General features: G+C 51.7%; 1 protein-coding gene across 1 annotated transcript in view; it reads right to left on the bottom strand.

Moving 5' to 3' along the window:
* Positions 1-17,381, bottom strand: part of CACNA1B (calcium voltage-gated channel subunit alpha1 B) — a 298,701-nt gene that overhangs the window by 121,497 nt on the left and 159,823 nt on the right. The window contains exons 10-13 of the mRNA XM_066201321.1: positions 17,205-17,279; positions 15,232-15,321; positions 11,499-11,708; positions 1,628-1,740 (exon numbers count right to left, since the gene is read on the bottom strand). Coding sequence (XP_066057418.1) covers positions 1,628-1,740; positions 11,499-11,708; positions 15,232-15,321; positions 17,205-17,279 — 488 coding nt within the window. The remainder of the gene's footprint in view (positions 1-1,627; positions 1,741-11,498; positions 11,709-15,231; positions 15,322-17,204; positions 17,280-17,381) is intronic.

The following is a 17,381-nucleotide window of genomic DNA, read 5'->3' as shown; positions in this document are numbered from 1 at the left end:
CTGGGAGCCCTCAGCAGAGCACACCCCACAGGGCTCAGACTCCTCCAAGCTCAGCTTCTGCTCTGTGCAACCTCCTCAATCACCTGTCCCTGACAAGCTCCTGTTGGGGAAGGAGCATCCTGGATTCAGGGATCCAAGGAAACTGAGGCAGCCTGGGGGGCAGCTCAGAGCAGGACACGGGCCCTGTGTGGGTCACAAGGCAGTGACAACCCCTCATGGACAATTAATGGACAGTCTGGGTCTGGCCACTGTCCCTTTGACAACCCAGCCCAACCCTCTGAGCCACCACAGCTTCCAGGACACCCCAAAAACCAGAGCCCCACATTCGGGACAGCCTCGTGCAACACCTGGGGCTGCTGGGCACGGGTAGGGGATTTAATTTCAAATTCTATTAACTCTGAGCTTTGCTGCTGTCACAGCCAAAAAGAGAATGAATTGGCTCTACTCGGGACCTTGGATTCCGGAGGGTCACTCACTGGAGGTGACAACACCTCCTCTCTTACAGAAGCAGAGGAATTTGGCGTTGTGGAGGAAGAGTCACTCCCAGCATTTTTTCGGCAGATAAAACCCAGAGACAACAGGCTGAGTGTCGGAGCAGGGCTGGGTGATGAGTGCCGTGACCTGAGCGCTCTCCCTCTGCCCCCGGCTGGATCTAAAGCTCCGTATCTGGATTGTTCCAAGGACCGAGCCCTGCTCAGCCCACGCCGGAGATAAGAGCGGCCGAGCTCTCCTCTGCGAGCGCAGATTACAGCTAATAGCTTTTAATGAATAAATTAACATCCACTCTAACGCCAGGCTCTTTGTCAGGTGGAGCCAAACCCAGCCCCGCTCTTCCCACCAGAGCTGCAGCCTGAGCCTGGACTCCTGCACTGAGAGAATCTGAATTATTGCCCCGCTGTCACCCGATCAGGTGTTTACTCTTCTGCTCCCGGTGATGCCTGAGCAGCTCTGCCTTTGTCACTCGAGCTGAAGGCTGCTCACTGGGTGACACGAGCAGGAAGATGTGGGTTTGGTTTGGTTTTTTTTTTTTTCTTTTGTCTTTCAATCAGCTCATTGAAATGGGAGGGAGAGAATGTGCCGGCAATCAGAGCACTCAGGGGTGCTGATGCTGCGAACAGCCCGGGGCTGGAGGAAATGAAATCCCCCAGCTGTCACCGCCCTTCCAAAAGGAGGATAACGAGGGAAGCTTTAATGCATTTCACCGCTAATTTATACAGGGACTGCTGTATAAACAGGAGACACTCCCAGCAGCACTTCCCGTGGGTTTCCATACTCATCCTTGAACAGCACCTGGAGGACAGGAGAGACACCTGCTCGTCACAGCGAGGGCTTCCAAGGACATGCAGTGACAGGGTGGAGGTTTCCCACTGCCAGAGGGAAGGGATGGATGGGATACTGGGCAGGAATTGTTCCCTGTCAGGGGTTGGAATAGAATTCCCAGAGAAGCTGTGGCTGCCCCTGGATCCCTGGCAGTGTCCAAGGCCAGGCTGGACATTGGGGCCTGGAGCAGCCTGGGACAGTGGGAGGTGTCCCTGCCCATGGCAGAGGGTTGGAATAAAATGATTTTAAGGTCTCCTTCCACCCCAGACCATTCCATGATTTATCCACCCTGCTGGACGTGACTCACCCCAAAGTCAAAGCAGTTGAATGAAGAGTGGAAGTAATTCCTTGGCCCCAGCCCGTACATCTTCAGAGACATCTCAGTGAGGAACAGCCCCAGGAAAACAAACTCTGCGAAATCTGGGAACAGGAGAAGAGATTAAATTAATCCAGGAGCCCTTGGTGGGCAGAGCTCTTCACGTGGGGAACATTTTTTTTCCTTTTTTTCACAGCACCAAGGGCCTGCTGGCAGAAGGAAATCCCTGTGCAGTGGCAAACAGGAGCCAGGCACAGTTTGTCACAATCCTTTCTGTGTCCATGAGCTGTGTGCAGCCTCCAGCTGTGAAGGCAATGTTCACCTGGCTGGGGGCAGGAGCATTAAATAACATCCTCACTGTCTCCAGAAAGGAATTTCAAAGGAAAGCACTGGATGTAATATTTTTAAAGGTCAAATTTAATTGCTAAGATGTTTTGGGACTTGTGTGCTTGCAGAAGAGATGGAAACTTTTGGGTGTGGGGTGTAAGTTTCTGTACCATCCTCTGATGATAAAAATACCTTTCTACCCAACAGAAGTGCTGACTCTGAGGGCTCATATTCAGAGGTGTTGTGTCTCCTGTTACCACATTTATTTTTATTATGCCTTTATAGCCCTGTAATTATGGAAGAGCCCCTTCTGTTTCCTTTTCCCTCACATATCACAAGCTGGGAAGCTTTTGATGGGAAAAATTTATCACCTATGATGAAACAAAGGGCAGAAGGAACAGAGCTGGAGGCTTCAATTTCCACATCAAGTTTTTAGGACTTGAAGCTACAGCAAACACTGCCTTTGGCATTTTAAGTTTGGATCTGGAGGCCAATAAGCAACAGCAAGAGCGAAATGTTAAACACAAAAAAAAAAAAACCCAAAAAAGGTAAAAACCACCTACACTACCAAGAAAAACCAAACAGCAGAAGGCAAACCTCTTTCTCTGGAGAAAAGATGAGGAAAAGACTCAAACCTCAAAAGGTGGGGATTAATCACCTTGTTTAGTGCAGCACAGGAGGTTCTCGGAGGCTGCAGCAGCACAGATGCTACAAGAAAGTCTCCTGTAATTTCAGTTTGATGATTCCAGGAATGAGAAAGAGGAGATGGTGCCAAACTTTAGGCAGAGGTGCACAGAGACAGAAGAGGGGCAACAGCTACAAGGAAAACTTCAGCAGGACAATCCTGGATTCCTGGTGCAGCACTCTGGGGCAGCTCCCATCTCTGCTCTGGGACAGGGACAGGAGCCAGGGAAGGGCTGGAGCTGGGCCAGGGCAGGCTCAGGCTGCAGAGCAGGGAAAGGTTCTTCCCCCAGAGGGTGCTGGGCACTGCCCAGGCTCCCCAGGGAATGGGCACGGCCCCGAGGCTGCCAGAGCTCCAGGAGCCTTTGGACAGCGCTGCCAGGGATGCCCAGGCTGGGATTGGTGGGGGGTCTGGGCAGGGCCAGGGGCTGGGTGATCCTGGTGGGTCCCTTCAACTCAGGAAATTCCACAATTCCACCATTCTCTGACCTCCTGCAGCTACTGAGTGTGGGGAGGGACAGAGGAGGGAATGAGGGTCCTCCCCACCTGCCTGGATTTGCATTCCCAGCCTTGCACATCCACAGGGAGGGAGCAGAGCTGGCCCAGGTCCATTCCGGGTGTCTTTGGAAATGCCTTGAAAAACGCAGCTTCAATTAGCCAAAAATAAAAAGGGGGTTTAAACTTTACATTTTAAAGGAAAGCCAGTCATGGAACACCGTGGGCATAAAGTTCCCTGAAATCCAGGAAGCAATAAGGAGATGAGAGAGGCTTTATTAACACCTTAGTGAGGAGCCTGCAAGGACACCTGTGCCAACATTTGCAAAAGGAGAGGAAATTTCAGGCGAGTATTAATTATCTCACGTGACCTGCTCTCCTTGAAAACAGGAGCAAGATCGTTAAAGGAGACTCTCAAGGGCATTGTGTTCCCAATTGAGGAATTAGATGACAAAATCTGAGATCCAAAGCCTTTTTCCCAGGAAAAGCCTCTCCACCCTCTGGATCTCAGTGCTCAGGGAGGAGCACGGGCACAGGAGCAGCACAATCCCTCTCACCTTGAGCTTGGAGCTTTTGAGGAGAAGCCTCTTCACCCCTGACCAAGCTGTGACTTTTCTCACCTTTCTGACAGTGAGGAAACTGCTGCCTCCAGCACCAAGGATCCCAGAGCAAGGAGGTATCCATGATTATGCTGGGAACCCATCTGACCTTCCCTCTGCTCCGGTGAGGACCCACCTGCAGAGCTGCCCCAGCTCTGGGACCAGCAGGAGAACCTGGAGCTGCTCCCAGGGCTGGAGCCAGGCTGGGGGAGCTGGGAATGTTCACCTGGAGAGGAGAAGGCTCCAGGGAGAGCTCCAGGGCATAAAGGGGCTCCAGGAGAGCTGGGGAGGGACTTTGGTTTCTTTGGTTTCACACTCAGCTGTTGGTGCTTGCTGGAATGACTTCCAGGTGCAGTCTCCCTATCCCAAGGATTGATATCCAGCCAGTGCTGTGAAACCTTGTTAAATCAGCTGATAAAATTACAGGGAGAGGCAGTGGATGCTCCAGCAGCAATGCACCGTCCCCACATGTGTCGCATCTCTGGCAGGGACATTCTGATCCCCTTATGTCTGCTCCACCCTCGCCCGTCCCAGTCACGCCTCAGGTGCCCCCAAATTCTTCCACAGAACAACAAAAATCCTCAGTAGTGGTTTTTAAAGTGCAAATTTGCACCAACAGACCTCGGGAGACTTTGCCAAGACAATTTCCATCATCCCAAAGGAGCCAAAAAGGAGGAAGGAACCAAGGGTTAGTGTGCAGGTACTGCTCCAGCAGGTGCTGACCACACCCCGGGTGTCACAAGTGCAAAGGTGTCACCAGCAGATTGACACAGCCTGCAAACACGCCTGCAAATCCAGAATACCGCACAAGAAAAAAAGCTAGAAAGTGGCAAAAGAGAATCGAGAAATATTTGATTATGTTAAAAAGAAATAAAATATAAAGCCAGGATACAGTTAAAACTCAGAGCATCAAAAAACCAACTTCCTTCTGCTGCTCTTGCAAGAGCCACCCTTGGCCTCTCCCAGCTGATGAATTCCAGAGCAGAGCCCAGAACTGGCAGCGGGAGCTGTGTCTCAGCAGGTACCAGATGCTACAAATCACAGCCCAGCAAGGCTGGGATGGAGGGAAGTGAAATTCAGACCCTGAACTCCTCGGGCAGAAGGAATTGGCTCCATGGAGAGGCTGCTGCATCCAACACATGATTTCTTCTGAGAAGGCCCTGCCTAAATAATTGAAAAATGCAATTTTGTTGTTTGGGCCTCCTGGTATTCAAACCTCACCTAATTTCATTTGCCTCACTCAAAGCATTTTGTGATGTGATTTAAGGAGGGAAACTTTGATACAAACACTCTTATTTCATTTCCAAGCTGTGTTGTTGGCAAAGGCCACGCAAGCGTCCCTTCACCCCACACCTTTGAATTAGGCTCCTAATTAGAGTTACCAGCTCCTTTTTGTCAATCGCTCGTGGATTGATCCCATTTCTGCCCCATCTCCAAGTCCAGTGGCAGCAGAAGCAGGTGCTGAACCTGACACTTCCCTCTCCTCATTGTCCTCTCACATTAAACTGAGCAGGAGAACCTCAACAGGGCACACCTTCCCCCTTTTTGCCCAAGCAGGTGTGAAATGCTCAGCAGACAGACATAAATATGCCCCAGAAAGCCTTTTCCTTGCAAATACTCCATATTGATATCCAGAAGGAGCTGGGCTTGACTTCAAAGGCAACAAAGGCACCAAAAAAAGGCCAAATTGCCCCAAAGATGAGGTTCAGCACCGGGCAGGGAGGAGGCTCTCAGGCCATAGTGGCTCAAATGCTGTGCTCAAATACTGGATTTATCAAAAAGGAGACACTGTGGGTCTGGGAGCTAAGCTCCCAATAATAATCTGAGCTCCTACACAGATTAAGGAGCCGGGAAGGAACCCTGCAGGGTTTGCTGGAGAAAGAAGAGAGCTCTGGGAAGGGCAGCCCCCAAGTGAAACCTCAGTGACCCAGCGCTGAAACCTCCTCCCCACAGTCCCTAAAACCCATCCCACAGACCCAGAGAGCTCTGGTCCCAGCTTCATCCCTGTAGGCAGAGGAAGAGGAGCCCAGCCCCAGCCCATCCCTGGGGCTCCTGCACTGCACCAACACCTGCTTCCACAGCTGGAACAGCTGCACCTGTCCAGATGCACAGCCCTGACGGATCCCTCCCCTCTGCACCCCCACCGTGTCCCCAGCGGGGATTTTGGGGGACCCTCAGTTGAGAATTCATCCTTGCTGCTACCAGACCTCAGTGATGCCATCCCAGAGCTGGTTTCTGACAGAAATCTCCTCTTCCTCAGCATACTGGCCGTGGAAATGAAGATATGCCAATGGAATCATGAAATACATGCATGAAATACATTCTTCTGGAGGCAGCTGCAGCTTATTTAACCAGAGTTCTGTGCTTCAGTGAGCAGTGTCCATCTGCAGCATGAGAGAAATCCTCTTTGGCCCTGGAGTCCTTTCTACAGAGAAGGAGAATCTCTGATTGAATTTGAGGATAATTACAGGGGCATGAAGTACGGCCTGTTATTAATCATACCACAAGAATTCAAAGAATTCCTCATCAGTTCTTTCAATAAGGCTAAAGAAATCCCCAGCCTCTCTCCAAAGCTCCTGCAGTCCTTTCTCCAAAGCAGTTGTAGAGATATGGAGCATCAAGCGGAGAAAGCTAATCAGAACAATTCAAAACAGAAAAGTTAAAAAGAAAAGACCGAGGGGAAAATAAATCAATGCAGACCCGTAGGCTTTTACCAACTGTTCTTTAAGTAAAATTAATTTGTAATGTAATTAAACTTCTCCCCAGAGGGACAGGTATAATTGAATTAGAGGTGCCTGGGTAGAGTTGCAGGGTTTAGCAGATCCTCCCAGGCTTTCCTGTGCTCCTCTCCTGCTGCTGCAGTTCACACAAATCCTCCTCAGTTCATTCCTAAGCACCTTCCCTGAAACAGCATCATTGGAACTTTTGATTTCTCTCTTGCTCTGCATCACACCAGCCAGGTCCTGCTCCTCTGCAGAGATCTTCCCTCATCATGGCTTCACTTTTAAGCCATTTTTAAATTCTGTCGCTCTTACACTTAAAGGATTTTGCCAAGTATTTCCAGGAGCTGTTTCAAATCCCCTGGTTTTGTGCTGTCTCCTTCTGCCTCAGTCTGCTGGATTTGTGCAGAGATTTGGGGCTTTCCAGGAGCATTCCTGGAGGGCTCAGCCCCAGCTGGGCTCCTTCCCAGATGTTTGTGCTGCAGAGTGATCCGGGCAGGAGTGAGGGGACACGTCCAGTCTGGCCGTCACTGCAACCCCAAAACCACAGCAAGATGCTCCAGGCACCAAACATTCCCTGCACTCAGTATGAAATCAGGGATTTGTAGAAATACGAGGCTGTGGAAACTCTGCCATCCCCCAGGAAAGGGGCAGAAAGGTTTAGGTCATCCCCAGTGCACAGCCCGGTGTGAATGCAGACCCACAGCTCCTCATCCTGGAATTCGGGAGGGTTTGGAGGTATGGGGTGCTTGGAATTGAAGAGGTTGAACTTGTAGGGCTTTTCAGGACAATTCTCCAAAGCTCTTTGTTCAAAAATCACACTAAAATAAGTTTCTGCCCAGAGCAGAGACAATCATCCCCAAACTGAGCCCACAGAGCCTCAGCTTCTCCCCTTGGAGAAAACCATCTTCAAAAATAAAACAAACCCCAAAACAAACAAATAAAACCCCCAAAAAACCCACAACGAACAAAAATTGTCTGGTGTGCATTAAAATTTCCATGATGACGATTCATGGAGAGATTTTGTTGGGATCTTGGGCAGGAATTGTTCCCTGGGAGGGTGGGCAGGCCCTGGCACAGGGTGCCCAGAGCAGCTGTGGCTGCCCCTGGATCCCTGGCAGTGTCCAAGGCCAGGCTGGACATTGGGGTTGGAGCAGCCTGGGACAGTGGGAGGTGTCCCTGCCCGTGGCAGGGGTGGGATGAGATGGGATCTTTAAGGTCCCTTCCAACTCAAACCAGGCTGGGATCTCTGGTTTATTTTCTCATTGCCACACTGACCAATCTTGTACCACCCTGTCCAAAATCCCAGCGTGAGCAGCCACAAAACTTTTCCCTATTTTTGGATAATCTGGTTTTATTTCTGTGACCCACACTGGGCTGCCCCTCCCCAGTCCCAGTGCTGTTTCCAGCAGGGTTCAGTGTCCCGCAGCTCCAGGATGAAGGGTGACAAAGATGCTGAGGGGGCTGGAGCATCTCTCCTATGAGGACAAGGCTGAGAGAGCTGGGGCTGTTCAGCCTTAGAAAGAGAGGACTGAGAGGAATTTCATCAAAATATCTGCAGGGAGGGCTCAGAGCCGGGCCCAGGCAGGACAAGCAGAACAGGCAGGAACTGACCCCAGGAGGTTCCACCTGAGTGAGGAAGAATTTCTCCCCTGTGAGGTGAACAAACAGCTCAGGAGGGTTTGGAGTCTCCTCCCTGGGGATATCCCAGAGCCATCTGGACACAATCCTGTGCCCTGTGCTCTGGGATGGCCCTGCTGGAGCAGGGAGGTGGCACCAGGTGACCCTGTCAGGTCCCCTCCCTGCTCCATTCTGGGATTTCTCTGTGAAGTCCCTGTCCAGGTGTTTCCCCTGGGGCTCACAGGTAAAGGGCAGTGAGATGCTGCAAAGGCTGGGAGGATGCTGAGAATTTAATCCCCAAGAAATCCCAATTTTTGGTGTTTTTCCATGAAATGTAAGGCAGTGGGATGCCCCACTCCCAGCTCAGTGGGACTCTACACCAAGAAATTCAAATTTGCTGCCCAAGTGCTCCTGACATTAATTGACATTACTGGGTGTTATGGACAAATGCAGAGTTCCTGAAAAATGGATCCATCCCTAATCCCAACCTATCCCCTATTTTTTTTGTCTTCAGCTGGGATGGATTGGAAGCCAAATTTGTGGCCTCTGTGTCAGAGAAGTTTCCCAGCTGGAGGAGAATCTTTAATGCCGAGAGACAGATTCAGCCCTTCCAGCCCTCACTGGAACATTAATGAGTTCTGCCTCAGGGATCTCTTCACGTTCCCTTGGAAAAGTCACCGCATAAGGTGCTCCCAAAACTGAGTTTTGTAGATCTGCAAAAGCTTTTTTTGAGTTGAAAGACTTCAAGTGTGGGGTTTGCTTCCTAAACATTTAGTCCTAATTCCAGAGGAAATCCTAATCCTCAAACTTTTAATTATTCTGCCAATCTAGCTTATTACCTCCCCTGGTAAATTGAGGTAATGGATAAGCAAGAGTGACTTCTCTGTATGGTCTGTCTCTCTTTTCAGTGGAAATCTTGCAAAAAAAAAAAAAAAAAAAAAAAAAGACTTGAAAGCAATTTCTGCCCTTATTAGACATCTCTCATTAGAGCTCCATTACCTGGTGGCATTTAATATTTCAACAAATATTAATAAGGAGCTTTTGATGTCAGAGCACTCAGTATTCTCGACCTCTCAGGTCTAGCAAAAAAAAAAAAACTTCAAAAGTTTGCCTTCCTTGTAATAAGGCAAGACCTGAGGATCTGAGGCAAGAAATATTTAAGTATCTAATTTCTAGAGAAATCAAGGCAAATTAGGTAGATAAGGATCTTTAAAGATCTAAGCCAACACTGTTAGACTCTTGGAAATATCTGAGGGTTTTTTCCCAGTTTTCTGTTTGCTTTTTTTCAGAAGTTTTACTTAAATTTTCATCTGGTCAAGTGCTGAACAACGGATTTGTTCCTGGCCATTTTGTGGGGTCAGAAATGGCCAAAGGAATGGCTTTGCCTTCCAGGAGCAAACCTCATCCCATCCCTCCAGAAGGAAAAATTCCCACGATCAGCATGAGGAATTTCTAGGAGTTTTCCAGCTCTAGGAGTCCCAGCCTCCAAACTTCATTAAAACAAACAAAAAAAGCTCCATCCCTCACCTTCCACGTGTTTTTTTAAACCGAGCTTTGTGACCTCAGGGAGACACCATCTCCTATTCACCAGAGCCATTTAAAAACCCAAAACTCTCATTTCAGAAGCACTTCTAAACTCTCTGAGCTAAACCAGGCGACCACAGGAACCTGCTAAAATGAAATTTTTTACAAATACGGGACAATCTTCCCTCTGGGGTTGTTTCTGTCACTTAATGTCACAGGAGGGCACTGTGACACCCATCCCATGCCATCACAGAACCAAAGAAGGGCTGTGAGGTTGCAGCCTTTTAAAGGCTCTGACAGGAATCACAGCACGTGGGGGACTGAGGGCCTGATTCCACAAGCACTGGCAGGATTTTTATCTCACAGGCCCTTCCACCTGCTGCTATCCCGGGAATATCAGAGCTGCCAGAGAATTCCCAACAGGAATCACCCATGGGTGCAAATCAGCTGCAAAAGTGACACAGATTTGCAGTTCTCTGGACACAGGTTAGCCAGAGAATCCTGCTTTTCCCAGGCAGCATTCCCCTTCCTTTTGTGCATCCTGCTCCAGGACAATTCCTCCTCCTGCCCTATTCCAAGACAATTCCTCCTGCCCTATTCCAGGACAATTCCTCCTGCCCTGCACCAAGCTTTACACCCGCTTGAATCTCAACTTTGCAATAAGCTTTAGGATAACATTCCTCTCTCCAACTAACACCCTGGTGGATTTTTTTGTTTTCTGAATTGTATGATTCAATAATTTGAAGTATGATCTGAAAGAGAATTGGGATTGTTCAGTGTGGAGAAGGGAAGCTTTGAGATGACCTAAATGTGGCCTTCCAGGACCTGAGGGAGCTGACAGGGAAGGTAAAGAGAGACAATTTACAAGGGCCTGGAGTGCCAGGACAAGGGGAATGGCTTTCCACCACCAGAGGGTAGGGATGGATGGGATGTTGGGAAGGAATTGTTCCCTGGGAGTGTGGGGAGGGATTGGAATGGAATTCCCAGAGGAGCTGTGTCTGCCCCTGGATCCCTGGCAGTGTCCAAGGCCGGGCTGGACAGGGTCTAGCAGAAGGTATCCCTGCACAGGGGTGGAATAAGCTGAGCTTTAAGCTCCCTTCCCACCCAAACCATTCCGTGGTTCCATGACTGGTGAGTCAGGAGAGCCAAGGGAAGCTGAGAGCCAGGCTGGGACACGGCCCTGCGGGATCAGAAACGCCGGAGCTGCCGAGGGAACGGGAGTGGCCGTGTCCTGGGGTGACTTTGTGATGCTTGTGCCCCCAGCTGTCTGTTCTGTGTGTGCCGGATATTGAGTTCTGTGCCCTAACGACTGGTTCTGAGAGTGAAGGGGAGAAAGAAGCAGCACAGAGTTTGTTTTGAGAAACTGCCTGACTCCTACACATTCCTTCTCCCAGACTGTGCTGTCTGCAGCACGGACAGACTGGGACAGAGATCTCCTGTGCTTTTAGTAAGTTTAGCTAGCTAGGGCACAGAAGTTCCCTGGACTGGTTTTTTTCCCCTTTCTCTTGGGGTTGTTTAAACCTGCTCTGGACTGAAAACCCAGAGCAGCACCAGGAGCTCACACCTGCGGCCCACCAGGGCCTGGACCTCCGGAGGAGCTGATAAGAGACTGAGCGAGCTGAGCTACCCACAGCAAGGACTGTCTCAATTTACCATCTCACGTCAGAGCAACGAAAGGTTTTATTGTTTCATATTATTCTTTTTTTTTTTTTTTGTGCTTGTGGGGACTTTGTTTGTTAAATAAACAGTTTTTTCCACTTTTCTCCAAGGAAATTCTTTCCCAGACCAGTTGGGGGAGGGGCCGTTTGGGTCTGCTCCCAAATTTGGGAAGTTTTCTCCCAAATCTGGGAGGTCTTCTCCCAAATTTGCCCTAAACCAGGACAGGCCAGTACTCACAGAGGGCAGTGGTCAGCTTCTCGGGCTGGTCATAGTGCACCATGGCCACGCAGAGGGTGTTGAGGGCCACCACGCAGAGCACGACCCAGTAGAAGCTCTGAGCCTTCACCATGCGGCGGATGAAGAAGCGGAACATCTTCTCCTTCCTCCTGAAGTAGGACGAGCTCTCGTTCTTCCCACTCTTCAAACTGGCGCGGGCAAAGGGAGACCCTGGGACAGAAAGAAGAGTCACCACAGCCCACCCAGGCAGGGAAAAGGCTGGAGGGGGTTCCTGGGCACACAGAGCCTCTCCAAGCACCAGGAAACAGCTCAGCGGGAAGCTGGGAATGTCGAGAATGGGGTTGAGCAAGGGCATCTCGCTTATAATGAGGGATGAAGGCTGGGGTTTTAAAACTTCATGGCTCAATGCCCAGCTCCACCATCTAAACTGGGCCTCCAAAGCTTTGCAGCGATCCTGATTGTCCCCGTTAAACTCATCCCTTTTTCCTGGTTGACACAGGGAATTTCTGCCCTCGGCGTGGATGGAGCACATCCTCGTGGAGCTGGGTAGGTGCAACAGGAAAGCCGATCCTCTATTTTCCCTGCTCCAAGGGCCAGTTGCTATGGACTTGAGTGAATTCTCCTCATTTCACTCTCCAGCCTCAGGTATTTCCTCAGCAGAGGGTTCAATCTGCCTCCGAGCATCAGATTTTGGGGGCGGCCACTCATTTGTCTCAATTCTGCCTCTATCAAGCTCCATTTCCACTCCGGGCCAAAACCCTGGCAAAGAGTCAAGGGTTTCAACAACAGGAAACTGATGGAAGGAATGATTCCTGATGTCAGCTCTGCCCCTGGGGTAGAGGCACTGCGCAGCTGAAAAGGTAATCTCCAACCAGTGCTGAGGCAGGAGAAATCAGGAATAAGGGAATAAACACATGGACCCCTTGGGGCTCCTCCGCAGCAGCCACAGGAGCTGCTGCAAGCGGGGGAAATGGTGACTGTGCCAGGCTGGCCACAGCCTGTGGTTTGTGACAAGATGTCATTACTGCCCTTCCCCATCCTGGGATGGAGCAGCCCAGCAGGAGGAGCAGGACATGTCCTCCTGTCCTGGAGCAGGTGACTCTCCTGGGCTCGGTGACATGAACAAAGAGCTCTGGCTTCAGCAGCCAAATCTGGGAGTGTGATCACCTCCGTGTCAGCACCGGGAAAGGGTGGGAATCTCACCCAGCCTCATCCTGCAATATCAACCACGGCGGCCAGAGAAAGGGTGAGGCATCCAGATGTGACAGCAGCGGGTTCTCCAAGCCTCACAGCCCCACACAAGTGTGATGTTCCCCCATGGAGAGTGAGCTCTCTGCTCCATTTCACATTTCTGGCCATCCACCAGCACTCCAAAAGCAGAGCTGGACTTGGCCAGGCTTTGAACAAACTCCTCGCTGAAAAAATCAGCGTGTTCTGCTGTTGGTTTGAAAATCCTGCCTTTGGCAGTCTGGAAGAGAAGAAATCACAGTGCCCTTCCTCTGCCTTAAGACAACAAGAAGAGCCACAGGCTGGGATTTAGGCTGCTTCATATCACAGCACTCCTGAGCAGGTACAGAGCCCTCGGATATCCAAGCCCCTCTGTTCTCCCAGCCAGGCAAAGGAACAGTGCTGCCCTCTCACCCCTCTCTGCTGATCTTCCAGAAAAGCAAAGCAGTGATATTTAAACTGCTCTGACATGGCAAACATCCCCTTCTCCAGGCTTTGGTGTCTGGGAATCAAGGCAGTGCCCTAGCACAGAGGGCGTGAAGCCAGTGGGAGTGGAAAGAGAAGAATCAAAGCTAAGAACAACTGCAGAGAACACCCTGTGAAGTGTTTACCACCACAGAGCTTTACACTGCACTTATAAAGCTCATCAAGATGCTTGTGTTTGAATTAAAGTGCAATATTTTCAGCCAATGGCCGGAGAGAGACCTGGCAAAGCTTCCCCCAGCCTGAGCTGCATCTTCACATGGCGCTCAGGGATTATTTGTCAGTCCTTCCACGCTCCTTCTGCTCCCATCTGAACACATCACAGAAAACCATCCCAAAACCCCTTTTCTCCAAAACAGATCCTCTTTGTGTAATTGCCCACGTGATCTGATTGTTTATGCTCTGCATTTCAGCCTCTTCACAAGCCTGCAGAAGTAGCTGCTTAATCCATTCCTTCTTTTCTGCCTCGTTCCATGAATCAAAATCAAAACCCACTACTCCCAAGTGGGTGAAGCACTGGCAGAAGGTGGAAAGCACTGCTGTTATTTTCCCTGCCATATGCTCCCGAGACAGTTCCCAGCTCTGCCTGGGATTATTCCCGAGCCCAGATGCTCCTCATCCTTTGCCACCTGAAATGCTGAACTCCAAGATCTGTTGGCGTGGCACTGGCTGCCCAGAGCCTGGAGGGACTTGGATTTGGAGGCAAAGATCTCGTCATTATTGCAACCGTGAGCAAATATTCCAAGAAAATGACCATTCCTTGTTATCCATGCAGAGATCCGAGAAAAAAAAAAAAACCAACAACAAACCAAACCAAAAATGCACACAGGCTGCTGCATTTTTGCCCTTTTTCAGCACCAAACCTCTCCTGGAAGTGGCAGCAGTTTCACCACAAGCCCTGCAGTCCAGGGGACTGGGGCAGCTCAGTGCTGGTGTCAGGAACATGCCAAAGCCACGCTCATTTTCTGCAACCGTGTCTTCCTTTAAAGGGGGGGGGAAAAAATAATTCCAGCAGCGGCTGTGATCCCTGAAAACATCAGTGCCAGCTTTCCAAAGGGCAATTGAGGCACTCATGCTGTGCAAGCAGCCACGGACACGGATTCTCAAATGTGCTGCTTGTGCTGCTCCTCCTGTGCATCCAGGATTTGCTGCTTCGTGGGGACTGGACTGCCAAGACATTTCTTTGGAAGATAATGAGAACATCTGCTGCTTCAGCAGCAAAACAGACTCCAACAACAGGCACGGGGAGAAGCAAAGCACCCGACTGCAGAGCAGCAGGAGATGCCTCTCCCACGGCTGAGGGGGTTTTGGCTCCAGCAGCTCCCCGAGGTGGGTGCTGAGTGCTCAGAGCCTCCCCTGGCAGCCCAGAGCTGCCTCTGCGTCCCCAGCTGGGCAGAGCTCAGCAGGGAATCAGCTCTGGGAGCTGCACAATGCGCAGCACCTCCTCAGCCTGAGGAGCCCAAATTCACCCCAGCAACGCCCCACAGGGCAGGACGCCCTGCTCGGCACTGGATCTCCAGATCTGGCTTTAAAACTGCTTTAAGGTCTTCCTCCAAGACAAGGATGAGAGAATTGAGGTCACTGCCCAGCACCTCCCAGTGACCATTCCCACCGCAAAGGCTGCGACACCTCAGCTGGGCATTAGTGGACAAGGGGACTGTGGCCACTTCCTCTCCTCCCTCCAGCAGTGTTGTCTGGCAGATTTGGGGTTCAGTAGCATGAATGAGCAGGTTCCAAGCAGAATCCCGGGTTGGCCAGCCCAGCAGGGATTGTCCCCAGGCCTTGCAGGGCTCTCTCAGGGGTGCAGCATGCAAGAGCTGAGCCAGGCAGCGCAGGGAGAGGGGTGAAGCCACGGAGCTGTTTGCTTTGGGCAGTCGAGTGCTGCTGCAGCAGCAGTGGAAATTCATTCTCCTTCAGGAAACTGCAGCTTCTGGAGCCAAGGAGGCGCTCCAGAGGAGGAAACATGGCATGGACAGGTTCAGGTGGAGATCGAAACCTCGGGGGATGCGAAGCCAGTACTCACCAACGGAGCAAATGTCTGTGAAATGGTCCTCACCTTCTTCTGCATGAATCAGGTCGTTTTTGCTCTTCTTTATTGCGGCTCTTTTCAACACTGCGTGCAAATTAAAGAGAAAATGCCCCGTGAGGATGCAGAGTGGATTCTCTCTCCCCCTCCCTTCACTCTCCAGGACCAGCATTTCCTTCCCAATGCCAGCTTAAAGCTCTCCCACCAGGGTACCCTGGAGCAAACCGGACAACCCACAACCTTGCAGGGCCAGGGTGCTTCACTTCTTTGCCCTTCCAGCTCCTGAAGGTTTGCCAGGCACAGCTGTGCACGTTTCACTTCATGCAGCAGACGCAGGAGGGTGGTGGAGGGGTCCCTGCAGCTGCTGGGCCCTTTCAGCACAGCACAAAGGCTGGGCAGGGACACTGGAGCTTCCTGAGCCCCCCGGGGCTGGGAGATGAGCGCTGCCACCCCTGGAACCGTCAGTGCTGCTCGCAGTGGGCACCATGAGGGAGTCAGCATTTACAGAGCTCAGGTCACCACCCAGCCGTGCCTCAAGGAGCAGAAGGGCTGCGTGGGAAAAGCGGCCACACGTCAGTGAGCACCTCTCAGCAGCACCCGGTGTGCCATCCCTGCCCTCTGGGGACGTGGGAATTCTTTGAAAACACTTTTTTGGTTGTTGTTTTTTTTTCCCCCCTCCAAAAGCAGCTTTTAGTGGGGAGGGCAAACATCACTACATTTACTCCAACAGGGAATGAGAGCTCTGCACTGTCCACCCAGAGCACGGGAGGTGAGGCAGGAGCACTGGGGACGCTCCTCCCAGGACCACCTACCTGCAGAACCTTGAGAAGTGGCAGAAAGAAAAAAATCACGTTGGTACAGTTTGGTGACAGCTTCGAGACAAACAGTAACTAAAGCAGCACTTTCTATCAGCAGTAAGACACCCCACGGTGTGGTGATACAGACTGGTCCGTGGGCACACACAGCAAAGCCACTCACGCTGCAGAGACTGCCCCGGGGAGGCTCCTCCACAACATCCCCGCACCCTACAGGACTGCCCTGCCCTGGCACAGACGTGGATGCGCTTCCTGCTCCTAAGGGTCGTGCTTCGGTCACTTCAAGGGAACACCCAGAGCGTCACCCAGAGGTTGGGAGGGGCTGGGAGAGGAGAGGATGCTCTGAACCTGTGATCTGGATCCATCGTTTTGCAAAGAACCCTCTGTGCTCCTCGCTGCCCCACCCAGCTCTAGGCTGAATCCTCAGTCCCAGCAATTCCAGCTTCGGGGTCCCTCAGGCTGCGTCTGTCCCAGCACACTCCGGCATGTCCAGGGCCATCCTCAGCACCGGGATTAAAGTTTCCCAACACTCCCTGGCGTGAATTGAGCAGCTTTTTATCTTCTCCCCCAGAAAACTCCTCCGTGTGTTTGGCAGTGAGGTTGCGCATCTCTCTGCATGCCACGTCCCTCTGTTTTGGGGACCGAGAATTTGCCACCACAGACGTGGGCTGCTCCACACCAGTTGCTCCAAGGCTGGGAACATTCTCGGGCTCCTTTGGCTTTAGGATAAGAGGAGCCTGAGCATCTCCGGGCCTCGAGTTTCTCACAGCACTCAGCCTCTCCGCCTGCTCCTCCAGACACCAATTCCAGCTGAAGCCTGACAGCCCTGGCTGCAGCCACGTGCGGGACAGGCTTCCCCAGCTCACACACACCCCCGGCACGCACACCAGGACTGGCCACGCACACCTCACTCAGCCCTGACCTGCTGCAGCCCCAGCTCTTCCAGCCCCAAACCCTCCCCCGGCGCAGGTCACCGGGCTGGACCGGCTGGACCAGCAGCACCTGATGCTCCGGAGAGCGGCACGCCTCGGAGCCAGGCCAAAAAATAAACCACCTGGGGACTTTGTCAGCGGTGACCTGGGCACGGGGGCTGTGCGGGGAAGGAAGCTGCCCCTGTGTGCCACCTAAGCCCCTGGTGATTTGCAATCCACTCACTGTTGTAGCTGCTGCCGCTGCCAGTCTCTGCCGGCGCCGTGCCTTGAGGAATCGGCCCTTCCGAGGCGGCCCTCCCTGACAGTGAATGGGAGGAGAAAAAAAAAGAGGGGGGGGAGGGAGGGGAGGGGAAAGGAGGAGACATGGGAGGACGAAAGATGGTCAGAAAAGGGAGAGGGA

This window comes from Chamaea fasciata, unplaced genomic scaffold (assembly GCF_029207755.1).
Source record: "Chamaea fasciata isolate MVZ Bird 193981 ecotype frontalis unplaced genomic scaffold, bChaFas1.0.hap1 SCAF_20, whole genome shotgun sequence".
NCBI classification, from domain to species: Eukaryota; Metazoa; Chordata; class Aves; order Passeriformes; family Sylviidae; genus Chamaea; species Chamaea fasciata.
The sequence above is the reverse complement of the archived record's forward strand: the minus strand, read 5'-3'. Positions and strand labels throughout refer to the sequence as shown.